Below are 21153 nucleotides of genomic sequence, written 5' to 3' on the forward strand. Positions count from 1 at the left end.
TGACCACCTACCTGGATTCTATTCCTTCAATGTAAATATGCTCAAATAACTTAAATCTTACCAGAGTATCTTTTACCAGAACTTCACACTAAAATACAAAGTTTTACCTTGCCAACTCCTGAGCCCCAGCTACCAGCATCAGAACAGCTAAGCAACCAGATCCAGGCCATGGGGTAAATCAACAGGCACAACAAATTAAAACACAAGCAACGCAAGACTTCTTAAATTCTGAAGAGCTAACATTTGGTCTGCATGTAGATGTGCTTTTCCAAAAACCTCACTGAACGCTTTGAGTTCATCATACAGCTAGAAGTAGGGGAGTTATCAGCAGTCACTTCCTTGTTCTTAGAAGTTGTGAATCCTTATAAACACTATTTGAATAAAAACGCTTCTGTGCAACACCAGATACAAGGATTGACTTCAGCTGCCATTGGGGTTCTCTCTAAATAGTTTTTTGGCCATACCAGAACCTGTTCCAGAAAGTGCTTGCTACTGCTCAAGCAGTAGAAATATGCTGTCTTCCATGAAGAAGCCTCTTTGTGATCTGAGAACAAACTCATCATGGTTCGCTCTGTATCCAGCTGCTCAGATGAACCTAAAAAACATCACAGGATTACTTCCAGTATAGAGCAGTATCTTTAGAAGAAGCATAGTTGCTGTTAATTTAAACTGATGAACCCTCAACATTTTCTTGAATGCTAACTGGTTGTATGTTAACAGTTAAGATGCTCAGATACCATTACTGGATCATGAGAAAACCAAGGAAAGAAGCATAGTAAAAAAGAAATAGGATGGATAGGAAACCAGGATAGTGGACAGTTGTAAAACCTAGCAGAAGCCTGCTCAGCACACAGGTTGCTTGCATTAGCTCCGGTCACAATGCATTTCTTTCTCCTGTCTTCCAAATCTCATCTATACGTTGCATGAATTCTCACTTCTGTACTGAGACACTATGTTGCTCACAGGGCCTAGCAAAGCCTTGTCCAGCACAGGAACTTCTTAGACCTGTGCAAAGTGAAAATCCAATTAATCCCACTAAGAGGGAAGGGGATCACATTTCTACTTCTCTGCTCTACAAGGAAGCCTTATCTGTAGTTATTACCAGAAATGCCAATCTGCCACATCACACCAGCCTGAACTTCCCTTTAGCAATCTCTATGACTGAAGGAAAACAAACTGGCCTGAAATGTAACATCCTCCAACACTGTTTAGTCTGAGCTGGAACTGAACTAATAATAACTTTACATACACATGGAATGACAATTTTCTACAAGCAATTAAAAAAAAAACAAGCAAGAACTTCAGCAGGAGAAACACTCAAGAGATAAAAATAGAGCACAGTATGGGATGGTAAAGGAAATGCTTAGACAGAATGGCAGTACAGATTGCAGAAGTGGAAGAAGAGACATGGTACTCCTATATCACATCCTTGCTTTGAGTCATTTTAGCATTATCTAGATGATCATCATATAGAGTACTTTAAAGTACTCTATGGCTTGTAAGTTAAGGCACCTCAGCAAGAGCATTGCCTGATTCCTTGTCTGTTTAATGCTTAAACAGGTTTGTTAAACAAGAAACAAAAACAAAGAAAGAAGAATAACAAACCTTTTCCTATTGATTTTGATACCAGAAATTTTTCTCTTGTTTTTTCTATGAGAACACTGCTATATAAGTTTAACAGGCCACGGCTCCGCTTCCTCAGCATACAGCTTAGTAGCTTCTCCTCCCTCAGTGGACTTCCCTCAGTGCAGCATACATCCAAGAGCTCCCTGAATAGGTGTTGCAGTTCATCAGCCTGGTGCTCCACCTCAAAAGTGACCATACTGAGAACAGAATAAATTATATCTACTAGTTCTCTTTGATCTAGCTCTGAAATCTCAGAACTGCGCTGAAGCCTCTGTAGAGATTTCAAGGAGTCACGAAGAAACTCAACAAAGATGTTCTGCAGAGAGCAGTACTCTTGCAGTGGGGGGCTGCGTGTCCCTTGTCCCTCCTCGAAGAACTCCAGGAGGGCTTGTGCCCTCTGTGGAGCTCGTAACAAAAGCTTTCGGAGAGCAGAAACAACATCCAAACTGAAACTCTGAGAATAGCCATCTCTTCTTTTCATGTCTGCAGCACGTCTGTTCTGGGTGCACACAAACACTTCAAACAGCTCCTGACAGGGAAAGAATAGAAGATGACACCTTCTGGACTTAATATTTAGAAAAAAAAAAACCCATCTATAAATAGGATAAACTTGAAAGCCTAGGAAATCCATTAGTTAAAGTCTACATCATCCAGTAGTCTCCCTAGAAGAGTGGATATGCTTGAATACATACAAAATATAACGAAACCTGTAATATACAACTACGCTACATTGATCATATGCTCATAAGTTAGTTTACACGAATGTCTTAGTTCACACCAACAGCTTGTATGGGATGGCAGATGCACTACTCTCTTCTACATCTTAGCAAAATGAGGATGTTAGAAGATAAGTCCACAATACCCTTTCTTCTATTTGCTGGATCAAAAGATAACTATCTACTATTATGACTCTGAAAGAAATTATGATGATGAAGTTGAGGAATCTCATATTTCTGTGCAACAACGCAGACAAGGGTGCAATCTATTATGACCTTGGATGTTAGTTGGAAAACTACACAGACATCATCTGTCTTTTTTCTTTTTTTAATCCCCCAAAACCATTAAGGTTGTACACTCTGCATAACTAACAAGAAGTTGGATATGCTAAGCAGCTCACCTTTAGGACTTCTTCAGAGACATCTTTCTGCAATTCTTCCAAGAACAATAAAAATTCTGTTTCTCTCTGAAGAACAACAGGTACAGTTTTCTGCAACAATATAAGAGAATGGGGAAAATGTTAACCAATATAAGCTTTATTTATCTGTAATATCATAACTGAATCTTAGCTAGTTCATTAACTTTTTGAGGCAGACAAACACCTCTCTGAAGACACCTAACTCCCAGTTGAAGACTATTCCACATCTAGGATCTGCTGCTGCACCACTGGATTCCAGTGGAATCAGAGACAAATGTCACTTCTCCAGGAATTACAATACCATCAATTTAAGACATCTTTCATTAAAATAGCGAAGAAAGTGCAAAGCTTTTAGCAGTGACAAGAACAAGTGAATTTAAAAAGAAAAAACCACACACCGCCAAACAGATATACGACAACACTACCCAGCATACAAATTAAAACAAAGACAAATAAGGAAAAAGACTAGTTTCTCTTTCACTCATGAAGCAGATTCACATCTGTCATTCTGAAAACAGTGATACAGAAAGCACAAGTTAAACTCCTGTGGCATCAAAAGCTTATAAAGAATTGTCTGATGCCTGAACTATTTCTTCACTTAGGTAAGAAAGGTGCTACACAAATGCAGAGCTTGATAAACTTAAGCTTTCCAGTTATAGAAATACTCAATGATAAAAGGTCAATTTCTATTACGCAGGGAAACAACCAAAAAAACCTCTACTTTTTATTCTACAACATGCAGAAAAGAAAGTAACTTTCAAAGATTAACAGCTGTTTCTTGAGAAGTTTGTTAAAAGCAAAACCAATAGACCTCTCCAGCTATCTTGAAAGCTTGATTCCATGAACAGCAGGAAAACCTGCAGTTTCAAATAAGTAACTAGGAAGACATCTCACACTGGCAAGACAGCTAGAACTAACTTCCGTACCTGATTCCTTGCAAGCCATTTTTCCAGCACAAGTAGCCAAAGCCACACAGTTCTCCATGGGCTGCAGTTCTGTCTGCACCTGCAAAAGCAATAAACATATATATATATATATATGTGTGTGTGTATATATATATACATATGTACATATATCTGATATATATATCAGATTACACAAGATTCTTCCCTTTTCTTAGACCCTGGAAAACAGTTATTTTGAGCTTACTTTGATTTTTTAAATTTCTTTATGCATTACAAAAATGACTAAATCTTTGAAGAAGAGTCTAGCAGGAAAAGAATACAGAGAACGCAGAATATTGGCATTACTTACACATTCCTTCAATTATTCTGCTGTGCAAATAACTGCTTTTGGATTTGTGAGAAACCAATACTGTTTCCATAGTTCTCTCCTTCAAAACACCGCAATTTGTTTCTGGTCTAAAGTTCAGTCTGTAGAACCCACTTTCAGTACTTCAGCAGATTTATCTGAAATCTGACTGCTTGCCAAACTGCTATTTCCTGACCTGACCAGTTCTGCCCCCCAAAATGAAACAAACTCTTACATCACGGCAGCACAAGTGTAGCTCTTTGTCCAAAATAAAATTAATCTATTGTGCCAATTAAACCAACAAGAAATTTTCTAACTTTCATCAGCTTTTCACAAGCTCCACTACTTAGAAAGGCAATTAAAAGTTAGTATTCCAATTCAGCACTGTCAAACTAAGAAAACAGAAAGAAAAAGATAGCAAACTGGCCTTTCCCAGAACCCTTACTGTTGCACCAACCTTAACGTGAAGTATGGCCATGTACTTGGCGAGGGGGAATGGCGATAAGCATTAACCTACCCGCAGATAGCAGGGTACCCCGGAGCGCTAGAAAGGCACCCTTCATATGAACCAAACGCCTGGGCATATCCAGACACCTCAGCGCAGAAGCCCGCGCTAGGACCCACGTCCCACTGGCCGCCTTCAGTCAGCGCCCCACCGGACGCACGGAGCAGAAAGGCCCCGTCCTTACCTCACGGCCGCGGGACAGGCCACCAGCGCCTGAAGGATGGCCTCCACCTTCTCGGGGCCGTCGCCCCGCCACCGGCCCAGCTGGGGCACGCAGGCCTGCGCCAGCTCCCAGTGCCCGCGCCGCACGCACTCACAGAAGAACCCGAAGAGCCGCTCCAGAGAGGCCGCTTCTTCCTTGCCGAAGGGATGCATCCTCCCAGCGCGGCCGCGCAAGCTGAGCGGGGGACACGCGGAACGACGCGGAAAGAAGTGGGACAGAGAGCCCCGCCTGGCCCCGGGTTTCCGCTTCACACGGAGCCAACGCCAGCCGCCGGGGGCTCCCTGCCGCGGTGACAGGAGGGGTAAACTGCCACAGAGCCCCGCGGGGTGTTCCCACCACCCCCCCGCCTCCTCACCGCGGACCGGCCAGGCGATCCCCCCGTTAGGGTTACCTGACAGAGCGGGAGGCGGGCACTGCGGCGGCACCGGCTCTACCAAAACACCGCCGCCGCTGCCCCCACCCCCGCCGCCATCTTGGGAGCCGCCTCAGCTGACCACGCCGCCGGGCGGGCACGGGGAGGCGCGCGCCCATTGGCCGGGCCGGGGCAGAAGGTAAACAAGCCGCCATCTTTCTTTCGGGAGCCTGGCGGCGCCTAAGGCAGCGCTAACCCCGCCCTCTCCCGTAACCACGCCCATGCACCGGCACGCCCCGTGCCCTCCTCTGCCCGCACTCCGCCCCGCGCTTGGGCCGCTCGTGGCTCTGATTGGCTGCCTCCGGAAGCCCCGCCCCCTCAGCGTGCAGTTCCGCCGAGCTTCGCGGCGGATGGGCTGGAGTGCGCGGTACGTGCGTGTCATGTACACTGCGGGCACCTGCGGACGCGCGTGTGTAAGAGAGATTTAGAGTTAGAGCTCTTCGGTTGGAAGGGACCTTCAATGATCATGTGTTCCAACCGCCTAACCTCGTCAGGGCTAAGCAAAAGCTAAAGCTAATGATGGGGGGTGCTGACAGGTATACCTATGGGTGAGTGTGTATATATACGTGAATATTGGAATATTTACGTGTAAACATACACGAGTAAAAATAACTATATGTTTTGATGCCATTTCTGTCCTTACTCAAAGGAGTAAATATATGATACATCCTTACAGAGTGTGAGAAAGGTGTGCATGGAGAGGTACATACATACTCGTGTATTTTTTTATCCCTTGAGTATATGCATACCCCTGTACGTGCACCTCTCCCCTCCTCTTGGTAGGGATACAGGATATATATATTCACTCCTTTGTAAGAAGGCTGGAGTGGAATAAAAATGTATTTTATAACAAGACACAATGCTTACATGTACTATGTAGGTCACTCCAAAAGTGATGCCTCCTATTTATTTCCATGGAAACTCCAACAGATATAAAGCCCAATAACACCATTTGATAGAACAAATTCTCAGCTACAAAACACTGTTTTTCAACACAGTCACCACCATTAGCTACGCATTTTCACCACTGATGAACAAGAGCCTACATGCTGCCCTTGTAGAAATCTGCATGGCCATCTGGAACAAGGCTTGTCTTTCACATCACTGTCACCACTGCTGCAATGCACCACCCACCGCCTCACTGTGCTCACATCCACAGATTGGTCTCCATAAACATTCAGCAAGTGCTAATGAATGCCAATGGGTGTCATTTTTTTCTGCATGGATGGATTCAATGCCACCCCTTCGCTTCATATGCATTTCCATGTCAGATGCCATTTTGTCAGCCTGCCCCTCTGCTGCCGTCTGTCACATGGCATTAAAATGTAAAAAAGAAAGAATGTTGGTGGGAAGTTTCAACCTCTACTGCTGTACCACCAACATCCACCTCTGACGTCGTGGGCCAAGATAAAAAAACAGGAGGCATTAATTTCAGAGCAGCCCTCATATATGTATATAAACAAGTGCAGTGTCTTGCACGCACGCGCACCAGTAAGTACTTCTACAATACACACCTGCAGACACGCAGGATGTGCCTGGCCCTCCAGGCGGGTGGCAGGGTGCTCCATGCCGCTGCTGACTCCCTTGGCTGTGGTGCACCCAGGCATGTGGGCTGTGACTCAGCTGCTTGGCTGGGTGGTGTCCAGATACTGCTCGGCAGAGATAACCCACCCTCTCTCCCGACATCCTCCCTTTATTCTGGGCTTTTTGTTTGTTTTTGTCATCACACGAGAAAAGCTCCTCCAAGAACGCCTGCAGCGGAGGGCAGTGTGTGCGGCACGGCAGTGATGACAGAGAAGGAGAGGTGTCCCAAAGTAAGTGAGCAAAGGGGTCCCCAGGGCTCCTGAATGGAAAATAGGAGAAGGAGGCCCTGTCCCTGCACGCACGCTGGGACTCATCTGTCCTGACTCAGGTACCCCCTGCAAAGTGCTGCAGGGCATTGTACTGCTGCTGGCTGTATGGCATCTTGAGTATTTCTTACCCATGCTGTCTACTCGGCTTCAGCTGAGGGACCGCCTGTGGACTGCTGTGCCCCTGAGCTGATTTCAGCCATGCTGGAAGAGCTGGAAGTGTTGAGACCTTATGGTTATGGCTTAATCTATTCTAGTCTGATCCTGTATGCCTTTACTGACTGTACTTCCTATGGTGCAGCACTTCACAAACTATTTCTCAACCTGTACTTTCAATTTGGGGTAACATCTTGCAGAGGTAAGAAAGGAGCTGTGATGTGATGCAGGACCTGTGTGATGATGAATTTTATTTAGCCTCTATTACCCACTCTGAAATTGCTTTCTCCAATTTGATTTTAAGTTATCTCCTTAGAGCCACTCTCCTTACTTGAGGAGCTGCTTCCTGACCTAAAAATATTAGGTGGCTGATACTTTGCTTTTGTTTTGTTCTTAACACACCTACTGAGTTACCTGCCCAGCACTGCAAGGGTAAATGGACATAGTTAACAATCATCAGTAGTGGTGTCGCTTTTGAAGGGATTTTTTCATTCATTTCTTCCAACATTGGCATCATTAGGAGCTAGGGGTTTTTTAATACATCTGGGATGTGGTAAATGTTGACTGGATGTAAATATCAGGAAGGGAAAAAGAATTGCTTAGCAAAAAGCATAGCTAATATTTTGAAATTAGGAAATGGAGTATAGAGGAAATGCTTTCCATCTGGAATCTGTGTTCCCATTAAGTAAGCTAGCGTTCAATAATTTAAAATTCTAACATTGGGCATATTTTTGAATCATCTGAATTTGAAAATACATATGAAATACCCATAGCAATGTACACTTGAATGGAAGCCCATGGGTTTCCATGCAAATGTAGTGGTTCTAATAGCCGAACTACTAAATCAAACATATATTGTGCAAGTCTTCTAGAAGAAAATAAACTTTTTCTTTGGAACACTGGAAGAATAAAGCGTTTTGTTATCTGTGAGAGTGTCTGTTGTGCATTGGCTTGGAAAATTATCAGTGCTACACAAACTGCTAATAACACTTAGTGTTTCACAGCAGCTTCTCTCCAGCAACGATGCACATGGAGTGGTTACATGCTACAGTGTAGTACTCCGAATGCCACTGTTACTTTATTTTGCAAGTTCTTTCTTATTTTTCTTTGCCAACCCTTGCCCGCTGTTTGTTTCTCTATTGACCTTCAAAGCAGTCAGAGAATTACTTGGAACAAGTAAACGTAGCTCTGGTCTTCCAGTGGAGTTTGCAACTAGAGTGTATGGGAGAAATGCAGATCCACCCAAATTCCCTTTTACGTATAAAAATATAATAAAGCTATCGGAGGTGACCTACTGCAGCTCGTTTCCCCTCTTCCCTGTAGGTGGAGCAGTATGTTGGTGAAATTAAAGGCGGACTGAGACCTGCCATGAGAATCACTGTCATAGGGATGGTACCTTCCAACCCCAAGAGGTAGGTAAAGAGGCTGACGGAGAGATCATCCTTGTCATATGCTCTTATCTGTATTAAATTCAAAAGATTTCTTTAGTGTCTTTGGGAGGAAGGAAGTCATACACATTCATAGTTTATGGCTCTATTTAATTTTCCTGCTCCCAGGTTGAGATGAGAAGGTGGAGTAACGATTCACTGATAGAACTTTCTGACTGCACCACCACCATTTTCTACTTCTTGCCTTTATGTAATATAAACTAGAGGGGGTGAACAAATGGCATTTCTCTCCTAGGAACAGGTTCAACTCAGGACCCGTATCTAGGCTGTCTGCTGGTGGCTGGAATCAAAACCACTTGAAAAATAGTAGTTTTGGCACAGGAAGTGAAGGTCCATTGCTTTGCTTAATCTAGATGACAGCAACTGCGCTATCATTACTTTTTTTCATATTTGGCAATCAATTCCAGCACTTCCACTGTTGAAATGTTGGAATTCAGTCACTCACCAATACTTGTTTGACTTCGCTCACCGGAGATGAGATGGAAGACAAAATCAGAACTTATTAGTATCCTGCTAGAAACTGGAAGAGAAAGAAAGCATGGCCTATTCTCAGCCTTTTCTGCAGCTTCTAAGCCTGTGAGCAGTTTCTTTAGGAGTCCCATGTTTCAATCTGACAAGAAATAAACAGCTATCTCTATTCTTTGTAGACGTCTGCTATGCTCCCCCCATCCTCTTACATTGTCATTTAATTGTTTTTCAGCTTTTCAGTGACTCTGCTCTGTGACCCAGTGGATGCAAATAAAGATGTTGGGATGATATTTACAGTTAACTTTAGCGAGAAGTCCATCACCCGAAATGCACGAATTGATGGGAAGTGGGGGATAGAAGAGAAGAATATACCCTACTTCCCATTTGTAGCAGGGGACACATTTAAGGTAATTTTGGGGGTACTATGAATAGGGTGGAGGGGAGAAGGGCTGAGAGCTGTGTGTATGACTAACTATTGAAATTGCCAGGTTACCAACACTGGCGTATTCTCATATGGCACAGAGCAACAGTTCAAGCCCTTGCAGAAGGGATTCATTTATTTCTCTAGTTTTACTGAGAGAGCTCTCTATAAGGAGTTTTACAGTATTACCTCAGCACAGAGTAGGTTATTTATTAGAGGCATTTCAGAGCAACTGTTAGACTTCGTGCTTCACTGTCCCTATTATACAGGGGTTCTAAGTTCACACTGGTGAAATCAACTCAGCTGCTGGCCTTTAACACCCTCCCCTGACCTTTTCCATTGCAGATGGAGCTCTTATGTGAACATCAGCAAATAAAGGTCTTGCTTGACGGACGGCAGCTCTGTGACTTCACTCACCGCATTCAGCCCCTGAACCTGGTGAAAGCTTTGCAGATCACAGGCGACGTCAAGCTTACCAAAGTGGCTTGAAAAAAAGGAGTTCACAATATTACCAGGGGACAGAGACAAATGTACTTTCTTCTGTCTGAGAAATGTTTTATCTTTTTCTCCTTACTGATTTTGGAGAATGGGAACTGTCTTTTTCATTTGCTGATATGTTTGAAATACACTTTTTTTTTCTCATCCACGCCCAAAAATTGCAGAGATATGGCTGGTCCAGCTAAATCCGAGGACCTCTACTTAGATACTTTCTTTGTCTCCCAAACTAGAAGATTTTTGATGCTAGGCACTATCTCATATCCTCGTGGTTCCCTAACCCCTCAGACATGCCAGCTAATGGAGCTCAGTTGTTTGTGGTGGCTGTTAGCCTTGTGACTAGAGTTGAGCAGTGTGCAGGTAGTGGGACTGAGAAAGGAGAAGTGGGAAATATCCTTGGAAGTGAGAAAGAGAGTCTGGAAGGCCCCATCCAGGCTCACATTCACAGGGGAGAACTGCTTGTCCAGGAATCTCTGTTCAATCAGCACAAAGCAATATGTTTCACAGTACAGATTAATAGATGCCTTACCACCATCCCTGTCTCTTTCAGGTAGAGTTCTCATGAACTGAAAGGTTTCAACAGTTGTGGATTTCACGTCTTCTCTGGACCAGTCCTATGAAATTGTATCTGTAGCTGAAAATGCATCGTCCGTTTTTGCATATGATTAAACCTGTGTCTTTGCTAGCAAGTTTCTTTACTAGCTTTTGTAAATATTTGAATGCATGCGCATGTTGTGCTGTTATTTCACTGCTGTAGATTTAGAAACTAGTCCCAAATATGTGGCTGTTGTAATACACATACAAATATGTATGATAGCTGCTGGCTTTGGCAGCGTAGAGATTATTTGGTTATAACACAGGAATGGGGGGAAAGTCTATAGCTGAGAGGGCAAAATGTGTAAAGAGATTGTTCTGTGGATAGAGGACTACCAAATTCTATTGTGACTTCAGGGAAGATCTATAGAATTCTGTCTTCAGAGCGTTTCTCTGCAGAAGCTGTCAGATACAGCTACTCAAATAAGAGAAATCTTATAAAAATAGCATAACAGCAGTTTGGTTGGATGTTTGATCATCTTATGTATTCAGTTCTACTCTGCCACTATGGACAATTCTTTCCATAGTACTCTAAGTGTAAGGTCTAGGAAACCGTTATTTTCACATATTCCAAGTGATCTCTGAGAAACATTGTATCTAAAGAGCACAAGAGAATCAAATGCACTGAACTTTTTTTTTCCTCAATATATATTTAATGATACCAGAGCTAAGCCTGAACAAGATTTTATCATGGTGTATCAAGCAAGGCAGCCTCAGACACCAGGGCCTTTCATGACTGTGACTCAGTTCATGCACCTTGATTCAGTCCATCTGAACAAATTAAGTTTATGAGCCCCTTTATAAAGGGGAAAGGAGCAAGACATTTCTACTTTAGAATAAAGCACAGTCCGGATCTGTCAGATATAGGCTGAATACTTGTACAAAAGATTTTTTTTCTTCCATCTTGAAATAGTCTGTCCTATTGTTCCCTTGTAAAGAGTCATTTATTTGTATCCACGTGTCTTTCTTTGTCTCTTGGTTAGATGTTAAATTCTTCCAGATCTGCGTGACTCCTCACCACCTAGGATCCTGATCTGCCAGGAATTGGTAGGTGCTACGACAGTACACATCACAAAAATAGAATGTCTATGGAAAACAAACAAACAAACAAACTAACATCACTCCCGGACAAAGAGAGCAGGAAACGTGGTCACAAATGTGACATCATTTGGCATGGAGTCCATCTTACTCATGTCAGTGGTTTGATCGCCTCAATCCATTGTGTTCGCTCCCCCTTGGAGCTGGCCTGGATATAATAATGAATGTCTTTTTTGGTGATGATTTTGAAGAGGTTGCCTTGCACATTGCCCTTCACACCTACCGAGATAAGAAACATGACAGATCGGGAAAGTGCACAGAGAACTGATTTGCAGCAGATAAAAATCCTTAATATGGAGGAATTTTAATTTAGTGAGTTAAGGTGTCAAATCTCTCCATTTCGTTACAGACGAGACAACTAAAGCCATTCTGTCTCTGCTAAATCTGGATTCTAGCAGATCCAAATGAGAGTACATACAAATAGAGAGGACACATAAAAAAGGGACAGCATCAGGGGTTCCCTCCAGACTTTGAGTTCAGTAACATCCAAAAAGGCATTTCTTCTTTAACTATTAACTCTGGAATATTAATGTGTTTCTTGAGACTCTCTCATGTGTCACCTGAGTAAGAAAAGTCCATAAAATGGAACACCCAAGATATGCAGAAACAATTTAAAAAAACAAAAAACAAAAAAAAACCATCCCCTCTGTTAGGATACAGCCCAGCCCAGCAGTACGGGGATTTCTGTTGGCTGCTTTCCCTCTCTTGCAAGGGGTGGAGAAAGGCTGGCCTGCGTGTTTGTACAGCCAGCCAAACCACAAACCACTCCCAGTGACTGTAACGCTATCGCATAAGCACATATGTAGCAAAGTTTAGAGGCTCCCGCTTTACCTGCTGGGACTCCATTGTCCTCCAGAGCTGAGACAAGACAGCCACGAAGAGAAAACCCACCTACTGGTCTGTTTTCTTCCTGAAAACAATCAAACAAACAAACAAAACAAAAACACAAATAAACAACAATAACAAACACAACACGAAGGAGATGAGACTTAGCTGCAAAGTACCATAATTAGAATCATTTCTCAGACCACACCAATTATTTTTATGCAGATGGAGATGCAACACCAGTCTTTCTGGATACAAATCATTCAAGTCACAAAAATCAGAATGTGTAATTAGATGCGTTACTGTTTTGTTTCAGCCTCAGGTATTTCTCTGTTATAGCTGAGAATGGTGGAGACTAATGAAAAGCACAAAAGGCAGGCCAACAGTCACATTTCAAACTTATGCACAGGTTTATCAATAACAACCCATATTAAAACAAGCAAACAAAAAATATCTGCAAGTTTTTAGCTTGCAGTTTTTCACTGAGTTTGTATGGAAATAAATCTATTTTCCCCTGTAAGATGAAAGGACCTTGTGCCTGAGCTTCAGACTCTGCAGTTTGACTGAATGGCACTGCAAAGGCAAGCTGCAATGTCAAAAAAAAAAAAAAAAAAAAAAAAAAAAAAAAAAAAAGGTGAACCAGGTCCATAAAATCTAAAACTGTTACTGTTTTCTCAGTCACTCTGTTTTCTTTAAAAATTACATAAAACCCTCCTATACATGTTCATCGTAGTAGCCCGATGAGCTTTGTGGTACCCTGTGTGTCTGGGACTGGTGGATCCACATGCCTTCCCAGGTCACTTTCACTGCAATGGTTACACCCATGAAGATAAATTGATAAACTCTCCTATTCCTTGAGCAAATTTAAATCTGAGTGTCAGAAATTCCTGTAAATACTTTGAGGTCAAGGGAACCCTATTCAAAGATGTAAAAAGAACAGAGGAAATCTCAGTGTTGCTCTCAAGTGATGGAATGCCTGCCCAGAAAGACTACAGCCCAGGAAGAACCCCTGCAGGAGCATTGTCACAGACTGTGTGCATACAGCAAAAGAGTAACCCCAAGGTGGCTGCTCTACATCTAAGGAAAAGGAATCTCAATGGGGAAAAGATAGGCAGGCACTCAGGGACATAGAATCATTCAGACACAACCTCTGAGGACAAGGCCAGAGAGGTCTTACTCCCTGGGAAATCAACAGAAGAATCCAGAAGGAGATTTGGGAGAGAGAAACATTCACAGCATAATTGTATTGTATTTTCATTATGATTTTTAGGTCTGCAAGAGGATTTCTGAGGGTACCAGCTCCCCACTCACATACCTTAGTGGGGTCATAGTAGTGCAAGAAAGCAGGATCAGCTCTTAGAACAAATTTCCTCACCTTCCAGTTTTTCCTCTTGTGTCCCTGCAAAATGGAAGAAATAACATTACTGCCAGCACATACATTCTGCAATGGCCATTTTCCTGCAGGCTGTGTGGGAAGCCTCAATAGATGCTGAAAAATAGATGTTTTGCAGCCAACAGAGAAAAAAAACTTTTCTGACATCTTAATAGCTCCCAGGATTTTTTGCTTAACATCCTTCTTGTTCCTTATCCATATTCCTCTTTAACATTTCCTTATTCCTTTCTTGTGCTGAGAACTGAGAAAGAAAAGTGAAAGGACCAAGTGATTACGTAACAAATTCCTGCTCTTAAATTCAAATTCAGTGTGACTGTGCAGTGCAGGTGGGGTTCCCTCTGTAAACGGCTGTGTTCTGCTGTGAACCAACGTGACTGGTCCTCATCTTGCTTATAGCAAAGGTCTGAAACAGTCTTGCAGACTAAGGGTGGGATCCTATAAGTAATTAGCATGGACAGGTAATTACGCTTGGGAAAAAAAAAAATAGGACTCACTCCCACCAGAGCATCTGTGTGTGTGTGTCTGAGTGACTGTTTGCAAGCTAATGTCCACTTGAGGCAAAAACCAATTTACTCAGCTTTGAAATTTGGCCATGATCCCCAGGATATCGTGGCTGCTTGGGCAATCCCTATGGTGTGGGTTAACCCTGAGGAACAGTGGATCCACTTGGTGTGACTGTAGCAGCTCTGGTGGAGTTTGTGTGGGACTCTTGATTGCAGCTTTGTGTCTTTCAGTATATGCTCAGCGCATACGGAATATCCAAGTAATCCTGCCAGAGCAGCAAGTTCCATAGCTCATGTATTTATAACCAGGTACTCTTCACTTCATGATCTCTGGTAATAATGTTGGTAGGCAAGTTCTACTGTGTTGGACACAACTCTACTGCCATGCCCCTGAAACATTCTCCACTGAGCTGTACCAGCTGCCCTTTTTCTTGCTTCCCAGCCATAGTTCAAAGACTGTATTTACCTGTTTCACTAAGTATCCTTGCTTCACAATTGTGCCACTTAATTCGGAGATGTTAAATTGTAGCTCTTCCTTGGAACTGAGCATTTTCTTGCTGGTCTCAGCCTGCAAATACAGAAAAGATGGCCCTACGTTTGTTTTTCATCTAAATACACTCCAAAGTACAAGATTCTGCATTTTATTTTAATTGATCTGGTTTTGGCTGCTTTTTTCCTGAGAAAATTCTGCTCTGCACCCTTTTTAAATACCAAATCACTTGATTTGTAGATCTCTCCATATCCATGTAGTCGTTTGTTTCCAGCAGAAGTGCCAGTACTAAACTACTGAAAGCCCACAGCCGCTCCGCTTGTTTTCACACCTGCATATTTTGCCTGTGGGTGCGTGTTGTGCACGTCCCCTTTACTGCTGCCCCAAATCAAGTGCATGACAAAGGGCAGAGGAGCTGCCACTTGGCAGCCACATCACTTACAAACATGTACAGTGCGGTGGAGTCGTCAAGGAACTGCTCAGAGAGGTCACTGTAGCGAGTGGCCCCGGTGCTGCGGGCCCCCACGGGCTTGGTGAAGTTCTCCTCCATCAGCATGGAGGCCAGGGTGACGGCCTCAAACCGTGACACGGCAAAGCTGTTGGAGATGAGCCAGTCCACCAGAGCGGAACCTGCGGGGAGAACGGCAGCTCTCAGACTAAGGGAACACGCTCTTCCAAGGGCGGATAAATGGCCTCCTGCCTTAGAAGCCTGCCTTTGCTGTAACACTTCAGCACTGTCACAAAGGCTGCCAGTGAAGGGTAAGGATGACACAAGTGGGGGGTCCTCTGTGTGCTTCCGTATATCCAAAGAGCATAAGAAAAAAGGCGATGGAGAATTCAGCTGCGCCAGTACCTTCCGCTGGGCCATAACTGATCCCACCGTGAAAGCAATGCAGTAGCTCCCTTGTCCCTGCAAGATGGCATGTCAGAGGTGAGGCAGCAGGCGTACCTGTGAAGGTCTCTTTGTATCTATTGCCTTGCTCCACATTGAGGGTCAGCTTAATTCCAGTACTGCTGTCACGCATTTTATCCACTATGTGGCTGTAAAAGAGTACATGGGACAAAGTTACTTAACTAGAAAGATGGGCAAAAATTGTCACGTGCTTCTCTTTGTGCCTAGGATGCCCTGATGATTGCCAGCACAAAGCTGTGAAACAACCTAGATACCTCTCTGACCTCTAGTGCTAGGTACCGTGTAGCAAAACTTTATTCTCTCAGTGCACAGCACTAAGCAGGATGCCTTGTAATGAATCCTTCATTTTAAAGCACTTCAAGTTGAGCTAGAGTCAGATTCCAGATACTTTCTCAACAAAACTAGAATTAATGCCTTTTTTCTAAGTCTTAAAATAAATTCTTGTTTAATATGGTGTGCCCTAAAAATCCTAGCCTTGATTCTGGCTGTCAGCTCTGAGAGCTCACCAGCAGGGCATGCATAAAGTCGTCTCTCAGTCCTTCTGTGACATTACAACTTGCAAGATAATAGATCTCCCCAGCCAGACTATCTCTGCAGCTGAGTAGCCTTCAAGCCAGCAGTGATGTGCCTGTGCAGAACCTCCATACACCCAAAAATTAGAGTCAGGAAGAAGTGCATTCCCATGCCTTGGGAGGCTCCTGGTGATGAAGGAGCAGATCTGTGCAGAGAGAAGCTTCCCTTCACCATCCCATCCAGCAGCTCATGTACTTTGCGGAATACAGCAACAGTGGAAGGAGAAACCATGAACACTTACTGGAGGCTGATGTTCTCTAGCAGTTTGAAAGAGTTCTTCATTCTGTGAAGCTCTTGCACCTGCACTGGGTGACCAGCATGAATAGCTCCTGTGATGTCCAAAGCCCAAGAGTCTCGCTCTTCTCTAGAGCAACATTCAAGGAAGTAGTCTGTGTTGGTTTTTGTCTTTAGTTTGATGAGCAACTGTAGAGAGAGAAGTGCAAAGCAGTAACAACGTTTAGCTCTTGTCCTTCACTTGCATTTTGGTTCTTTCATCACCTATCCAAGTAAGAGAAATTAGTGTGTTATGGCATACTACCTGAGTAGTAGCAAGAAACTATTGGCCTGAAGGATGCTGGGCGCAGCTCTGTTTTGGGGGGAGATGACCTTTTTTTTACCCAAATCCCTGAGTTTTCAGTTACAAACATGATTTTGCATGCATGGAGTATGAGCTTGGAAGAGAACACACCACCCAGATACCAGAGTGCTTAGCAGCGTTCTGCTGACCACAGAGCCTTCACATCCATCCTTCTGAACAACTACAGACTCTCTCTAGGCTCATTCTGCCATGAGAAACGCTGAAATAGTAAGCAATTTACAGAGTCATTTCCTCCTGGCCCCACTCCGGAGAGGTCTGTGTGACAGCTGCCCATGGGTGAGCAGAGAAGCATTGGAGGCACTTCTCCTTCCACAGCTTTTTTGCTGGAAGTTTTCCACAGCAGTGAAGTCCCACTGGATTGAAAAGGGAATCTGAAATGGCCAGGAGCACTCCGTGGGGACAGCTGGGCTTAGGGCAACTGCCAGAGGTGATGAGCTGCCATTTTTTCCCCATCCTCCTCAGGTTTCATTGAGCTGCTCATGTCCACTTTCCACACACTCTTACGCTGATGCATTTGTTCCGGTGGGTGTGAGAGAAATTTTGTTTGTTTATTATGATGACTGTGCCCCAGATTTGAGCACAGGGGATGACAAAGACACAAGGAAGGAGTTAATTTCTAGTCCTGGTTACGTTGCAAATAGCTGTTTGCTTTTGGCTGCACCTACTTCTGAAATACATACCCCAGTGATATGGTTGCAGCAATCAAAGAAATCAACAGGAGGGGAAAGATAAGAGAGAAATTATAAAGTGAGTGTCACTGAGGAGGGATACACGTTTCCAGCCATACCGGTCTGTTCTCATATTCCAGACACGGACAAGTAATAGTGCAGCCATCCAAAAGGATCCTGCCCTTTGGAGAAGACTCCTTCTTGCCTCCTTCAAGTTTATAATACAGCAGCTTATCCTGCAGCAGAACGAACCATCTTACTTTCCAGTTATGAACAATATGTCCCTAGAGGGGAAGAAATCCACATATTAACACAAGCATTGAGAAATTGGTGTTTTTTCTTCTTTTTCATGAAATACCATAAATCAATAACAAACTGAAAAGGATCATGAAAAGCAGTTGTGAATCCAGTTCTCCCTGAAATACACATATCTAGTAAAGAAATAACACAGCTCCATCAATATAAAATCACAGAGTGAGGATAGAAAGGTGACTCGCCCTTTCCTTGCATCCCTTCACGTTGTTATTGGGAGGCTGCCTACCTCAGCCTCCTGGGCTGAAACACTCCCCATGCTACTGTTTCCTGCAAAGGAATTATTCTGTTTACTGGCAAAAGACTGAAAGAAGGCTGCTGTCAGACGCATTCTAGGTTATAAAGATTAAAATACTTCCTCTTTCCTCACCATAAATAGCCCCCAGCTGCCTTTTGCCCAAGTGCATTGGAGAGAACAATGAGTGAGGTGGGGTACTGGCATGCTTAGTTCTCTCTGCAGGTCAGGTCCAGCCTCACAGTGCAGGGAGCTGACTGTCTTTCTATGGATGTGGGAACATCGTGGTCTGCAGGCAAAGTGCTGGGCATAGGAAGCTCCGCAGCTGGGAGAGGTGGGCACTGCCAGAAGGAAGGAACATGCAAGGTCCAGTTGTGGCAGGAATCAAAGCCCATTAACTTGCTATGAGTAAAGGAGAAGCTCAGCAATTTCCAATAAAAGAGGAGTAACAAGTCTCTAAAATCCAAACCACGTTAGAACTAATGCATTTGAGTCTATACTAAACACACTTTATCTGCCTTGGTTTTGTTCTTCCCTTCACCTTCTTCACTGTCTTTCTCATCTGTTGCAAATCCCCTTGGCTGTCCTTCCTTTGCTATGGCTCTTTCCCTCCTGGAGATTTCCTCTTTTTCAGGAGATGATATTGTCTCTCTTTTTCTTTAATGTTACTTGACTCTCGCATGTTTTACTTTATAGGCACAAAACCTTACATTACCTAATTCAGTTGTTTATAACACACCTTTCTCCTTGCGTCTACTCCCTTCTTCTTAAGAAACCTGTTTCCTTTACTTGATCCCACTCCTTCATTTTTTTTTTCTCTGGATCTCTTCCCATTCTTGTTCCCTCTTCCCTCGGTTTCCTTTACTCATCCTTTCTCTGCTGTCTTTCCTATCAAACTTCACAGACTTTTGGTATTTTCAGCTCAGCATGCTGACAGTGCCCTGTTCCCCTCACAGACATGGTGCCTTGGCTTCCCATCCCAAATCCAATAGCCACGTAAGAGCCACAAAGCACGACTATAGCCTGGAGACAAGAAAGAGCATGAGCTGGGACTGCTCCTCCCGCTCCATGGAAGGGGCAGTGGGGAGCACCTCAGACTGCACGTGGCCTGCAGCTGGCCTGCCAGCAGAGCTCCTGGCAAGGATTACCATCGTGTTAGCACCAGAAGTGCAGACACGTAGTGCAGAAAAGCATTTCCTAAGGCGTGGCAAAGCTTTGAACAAACCTTTGAATTGCACTTGGTGTGTGCAAAGACCATATTAGTCATTCTGTCTTGGTTCTGAAGGCTGCTTACACCCCGGCTCAGTGCCCCCTGGCGTCCCTGGTAAGGCTGACTCTGTTCCATGGAGAGAAGCACTGGGAAAGGCTGAAACCTTTCACATTGTCCAGTTGTTTTCTTACACTGGAACTTAGAGGTGTGGAAGAAAGTTGCTACTTAGGACATGTTCCTATGTTTGTATTGCTCTCACCCTCTTAAAAAAGGATAATCTGTTCCCCATCCTTCCAAACGGAATAGCAAACCCTGCACAGCGCCTACTAAAGCACAAGCTGTGTGACGACACTGCCCAAAACCTCTGTCCGGCCTTCCCATGGCTAATTCCCCGCTGCCACGTAGCCTTTGCCAGGCAATATTTCTGTGTGCTCTTTGCAGAAGTGTGCCTGCCTTTCTGATAATGGAGCCATGCTGATAGCTCCCTCTCTTCCCCCTGGGCAAACACAAGCTCAAGGAACTCACAGGAGGGCAGTCAGTGCCTGTGTGTCCCGCAGCTTCCCCATAGGAGCCTGGAGAGGCCCCTCCAACCCACACCAACAGGCCGCTCAGGGGCTGCTTTCCCCTTTGGAGGCCACAGCACCTACCCGCTTGACAAGGAAGCCCTCCTTCAGGACTCCAGTGGTCTCCTCCATCACGGCCCCCAGAGAGCAGAGCTTTGTCCCACCAAGAAGCACCTGGGCCCCGGCAGCCCGTCCCTCTGCACGCCTGGAGCTGAGGAGAGCTCATTTTTCTCTGTGACCCTCCTCCTCATCTGTGACGTATGCTCCTATCCCTTCTTTCTCTCTTTCTTCCCACCTATGAGACATTAGTTAAACATTGAGCTGGCTCTGGTGCATTACCTGCCCTCTGGGGAGAGAAACAAAGGGAGGTCTGAAAAGGATCTCAAAGGAATTTCACCAAATTCAGTGCAATAAAAAAACACCTCGCGGTGAGTAAGCCAACATAAGCAGCAGCTTCATGATGGCAAATGAGGTAAGACACAGGGACTGCAAGGAGGGAGAAGCAGCATCGTAGAACCGCACCTCAACATTTTCAGACAAAGCCATTCCGTGCCTCATCTAATAAGTGCATCTTACAGGGTTCTACAGATCAGAGCACCCCATGTGTAACAGAATGAGCACAAGGAGAATTTTACAAGCCTAAAAAAATTGCTTTGACAGAAATGTATTTTACCAAAGTCTCCCAAACCCACCCTGCTTTCAGTGACCACTGGATACATACACCAATATTCCTAAAAATGCCTACTTCAACTTAACAACATAAATCCCTATGGATGCAACCCCTTGGGTTTTCAGAACAGCAGTTTGATCAACAAACACTGTACAGCGACCACTTGAAACTCTTCAGAGCCTCCAAAACTGTGCCTTTTCGTGCCTGAACAGGAGCTTGACCATTATTTCATTTTTCAAAACCTCAGCCGTGACAAATGTGTTCGATAGGTCTTGATGAAGTCAGTCAGAATGAGTATTTCAGACAGCTGCAGTGTACAGTCTGCTGTACTGTGAGCATTTCCTGACTCGTAGCCAAACTGAGGCGATAGATGCAGATAAAGGTACAGACTGTGATAAGTAGCATGACGCACTGCACAACAAAGCATAACAAAGCACTTGTTGCTATGCATTAAAAAAAAAGAGGAAAAAAACAGAGTTCTTCAGTCAGCCACGTTCTCTCAAGCAGCTCTGCTGTGT

General features: G+C 44.1%; 3 protein-coding genes across 6 annotated transcripts in view; 1 reads left to right on the plus strand and 2 right to left on the minus strand.

The window, feature by feature from the left end:
* Window positions 1–5322, minus strand: part of ZFYVE26 (zinc finger FYVE-type containing 26) — a 45553-nt gene extending 40231 nt beyond the window's left edge. For all 4 annotated transcript variants that reach the window (XM_021401501.1, XM_021401502.1, XM_021401500.1 and 1 more), the window contains exons 1-6: window positions 5132–5322; window positions 4702–4914; window positions 3688–3766; window positions 2744–2833; window positions 1606–2155; window positions 465–595 (exon numbers count right to left, since the gene is read on the minus strand). In XM_021401501.1, coding sequence (XP_021257176.1) covers window positions 465–595; window positions 1606–2155; window positions 2744–2833; window positions 3688–3766; window positions 4702–4914; window positions 5132–5307 — 1239 coding nt within the window. In that variant the 5' untranslated portion in view covers window positions 5308–5322. The remainder of the gene's footprint in view (window positions 1–464; window positions 596–1605; window positions 2156–2743; window positions 2834–3687; window positions 3767–4701; window positions 4915–5131) is intronic.
* On the plus strand, window positions 6707–11250 carry LOC110401004 (galectin-related protein A-like). Its single transcript, XM_021401505.1, has 5 exons — window positions 6707–6966; window positions 8482–8570; window positions 9307–9481; window positions 9841–10025; window positions 10541–11250. Exons 1-4 carry the CDS (start codon window positions 6940–6942, stop codon window positions 9982–9984), a joined length of 435 nt encoding a protein of 144 aa, XP_021257180.1. The 5' UTR covers window positions 6707–6939; the 3' UTR covers window positions 9985–10025; window positions 10541–11250.
* On the minus strand, window positions 11449–20224 carry PLEK2 (pleckstrin 2). Its single transcript, XM_021401504.1, has 10 exons — window positions 20050–20224; window positions 17765–17929; window positions 16621–16802; window positions 15843–15934; window positions 15336–15523; window positions 14870–14971; window positions 13823–13906; window positions 12514–12592; window positions 11774–11901; window positions 11449–11670 (listed from the first exon to the last, which is right to left on the minus strand). The coding sequence occupies exons 1-9, from the start codon at window positions 20095–20097 to the stop codon at window positions 11774–11776; spliced, it is 1068 nt and encodes a 355-aa protein (XP_021257179.1). The 5' UTR covers window positions 20098–20224; the 3' UTR covers window positions 11449–11670.

Source organism: Numida meleagris, chromosome 6, assembly GCF_002078875.1.
Source record: "Numida meleagris isolate 19003 breed g44 Domestic line chromosome 6, NumMel1.0, whole genome shotgun sequence".
NCBI classification, from domain to species: Eukaryota; Metazoa; Chordata; class Aves; order Galliformes; family Numididae; genus Numida; species Numida meleagris.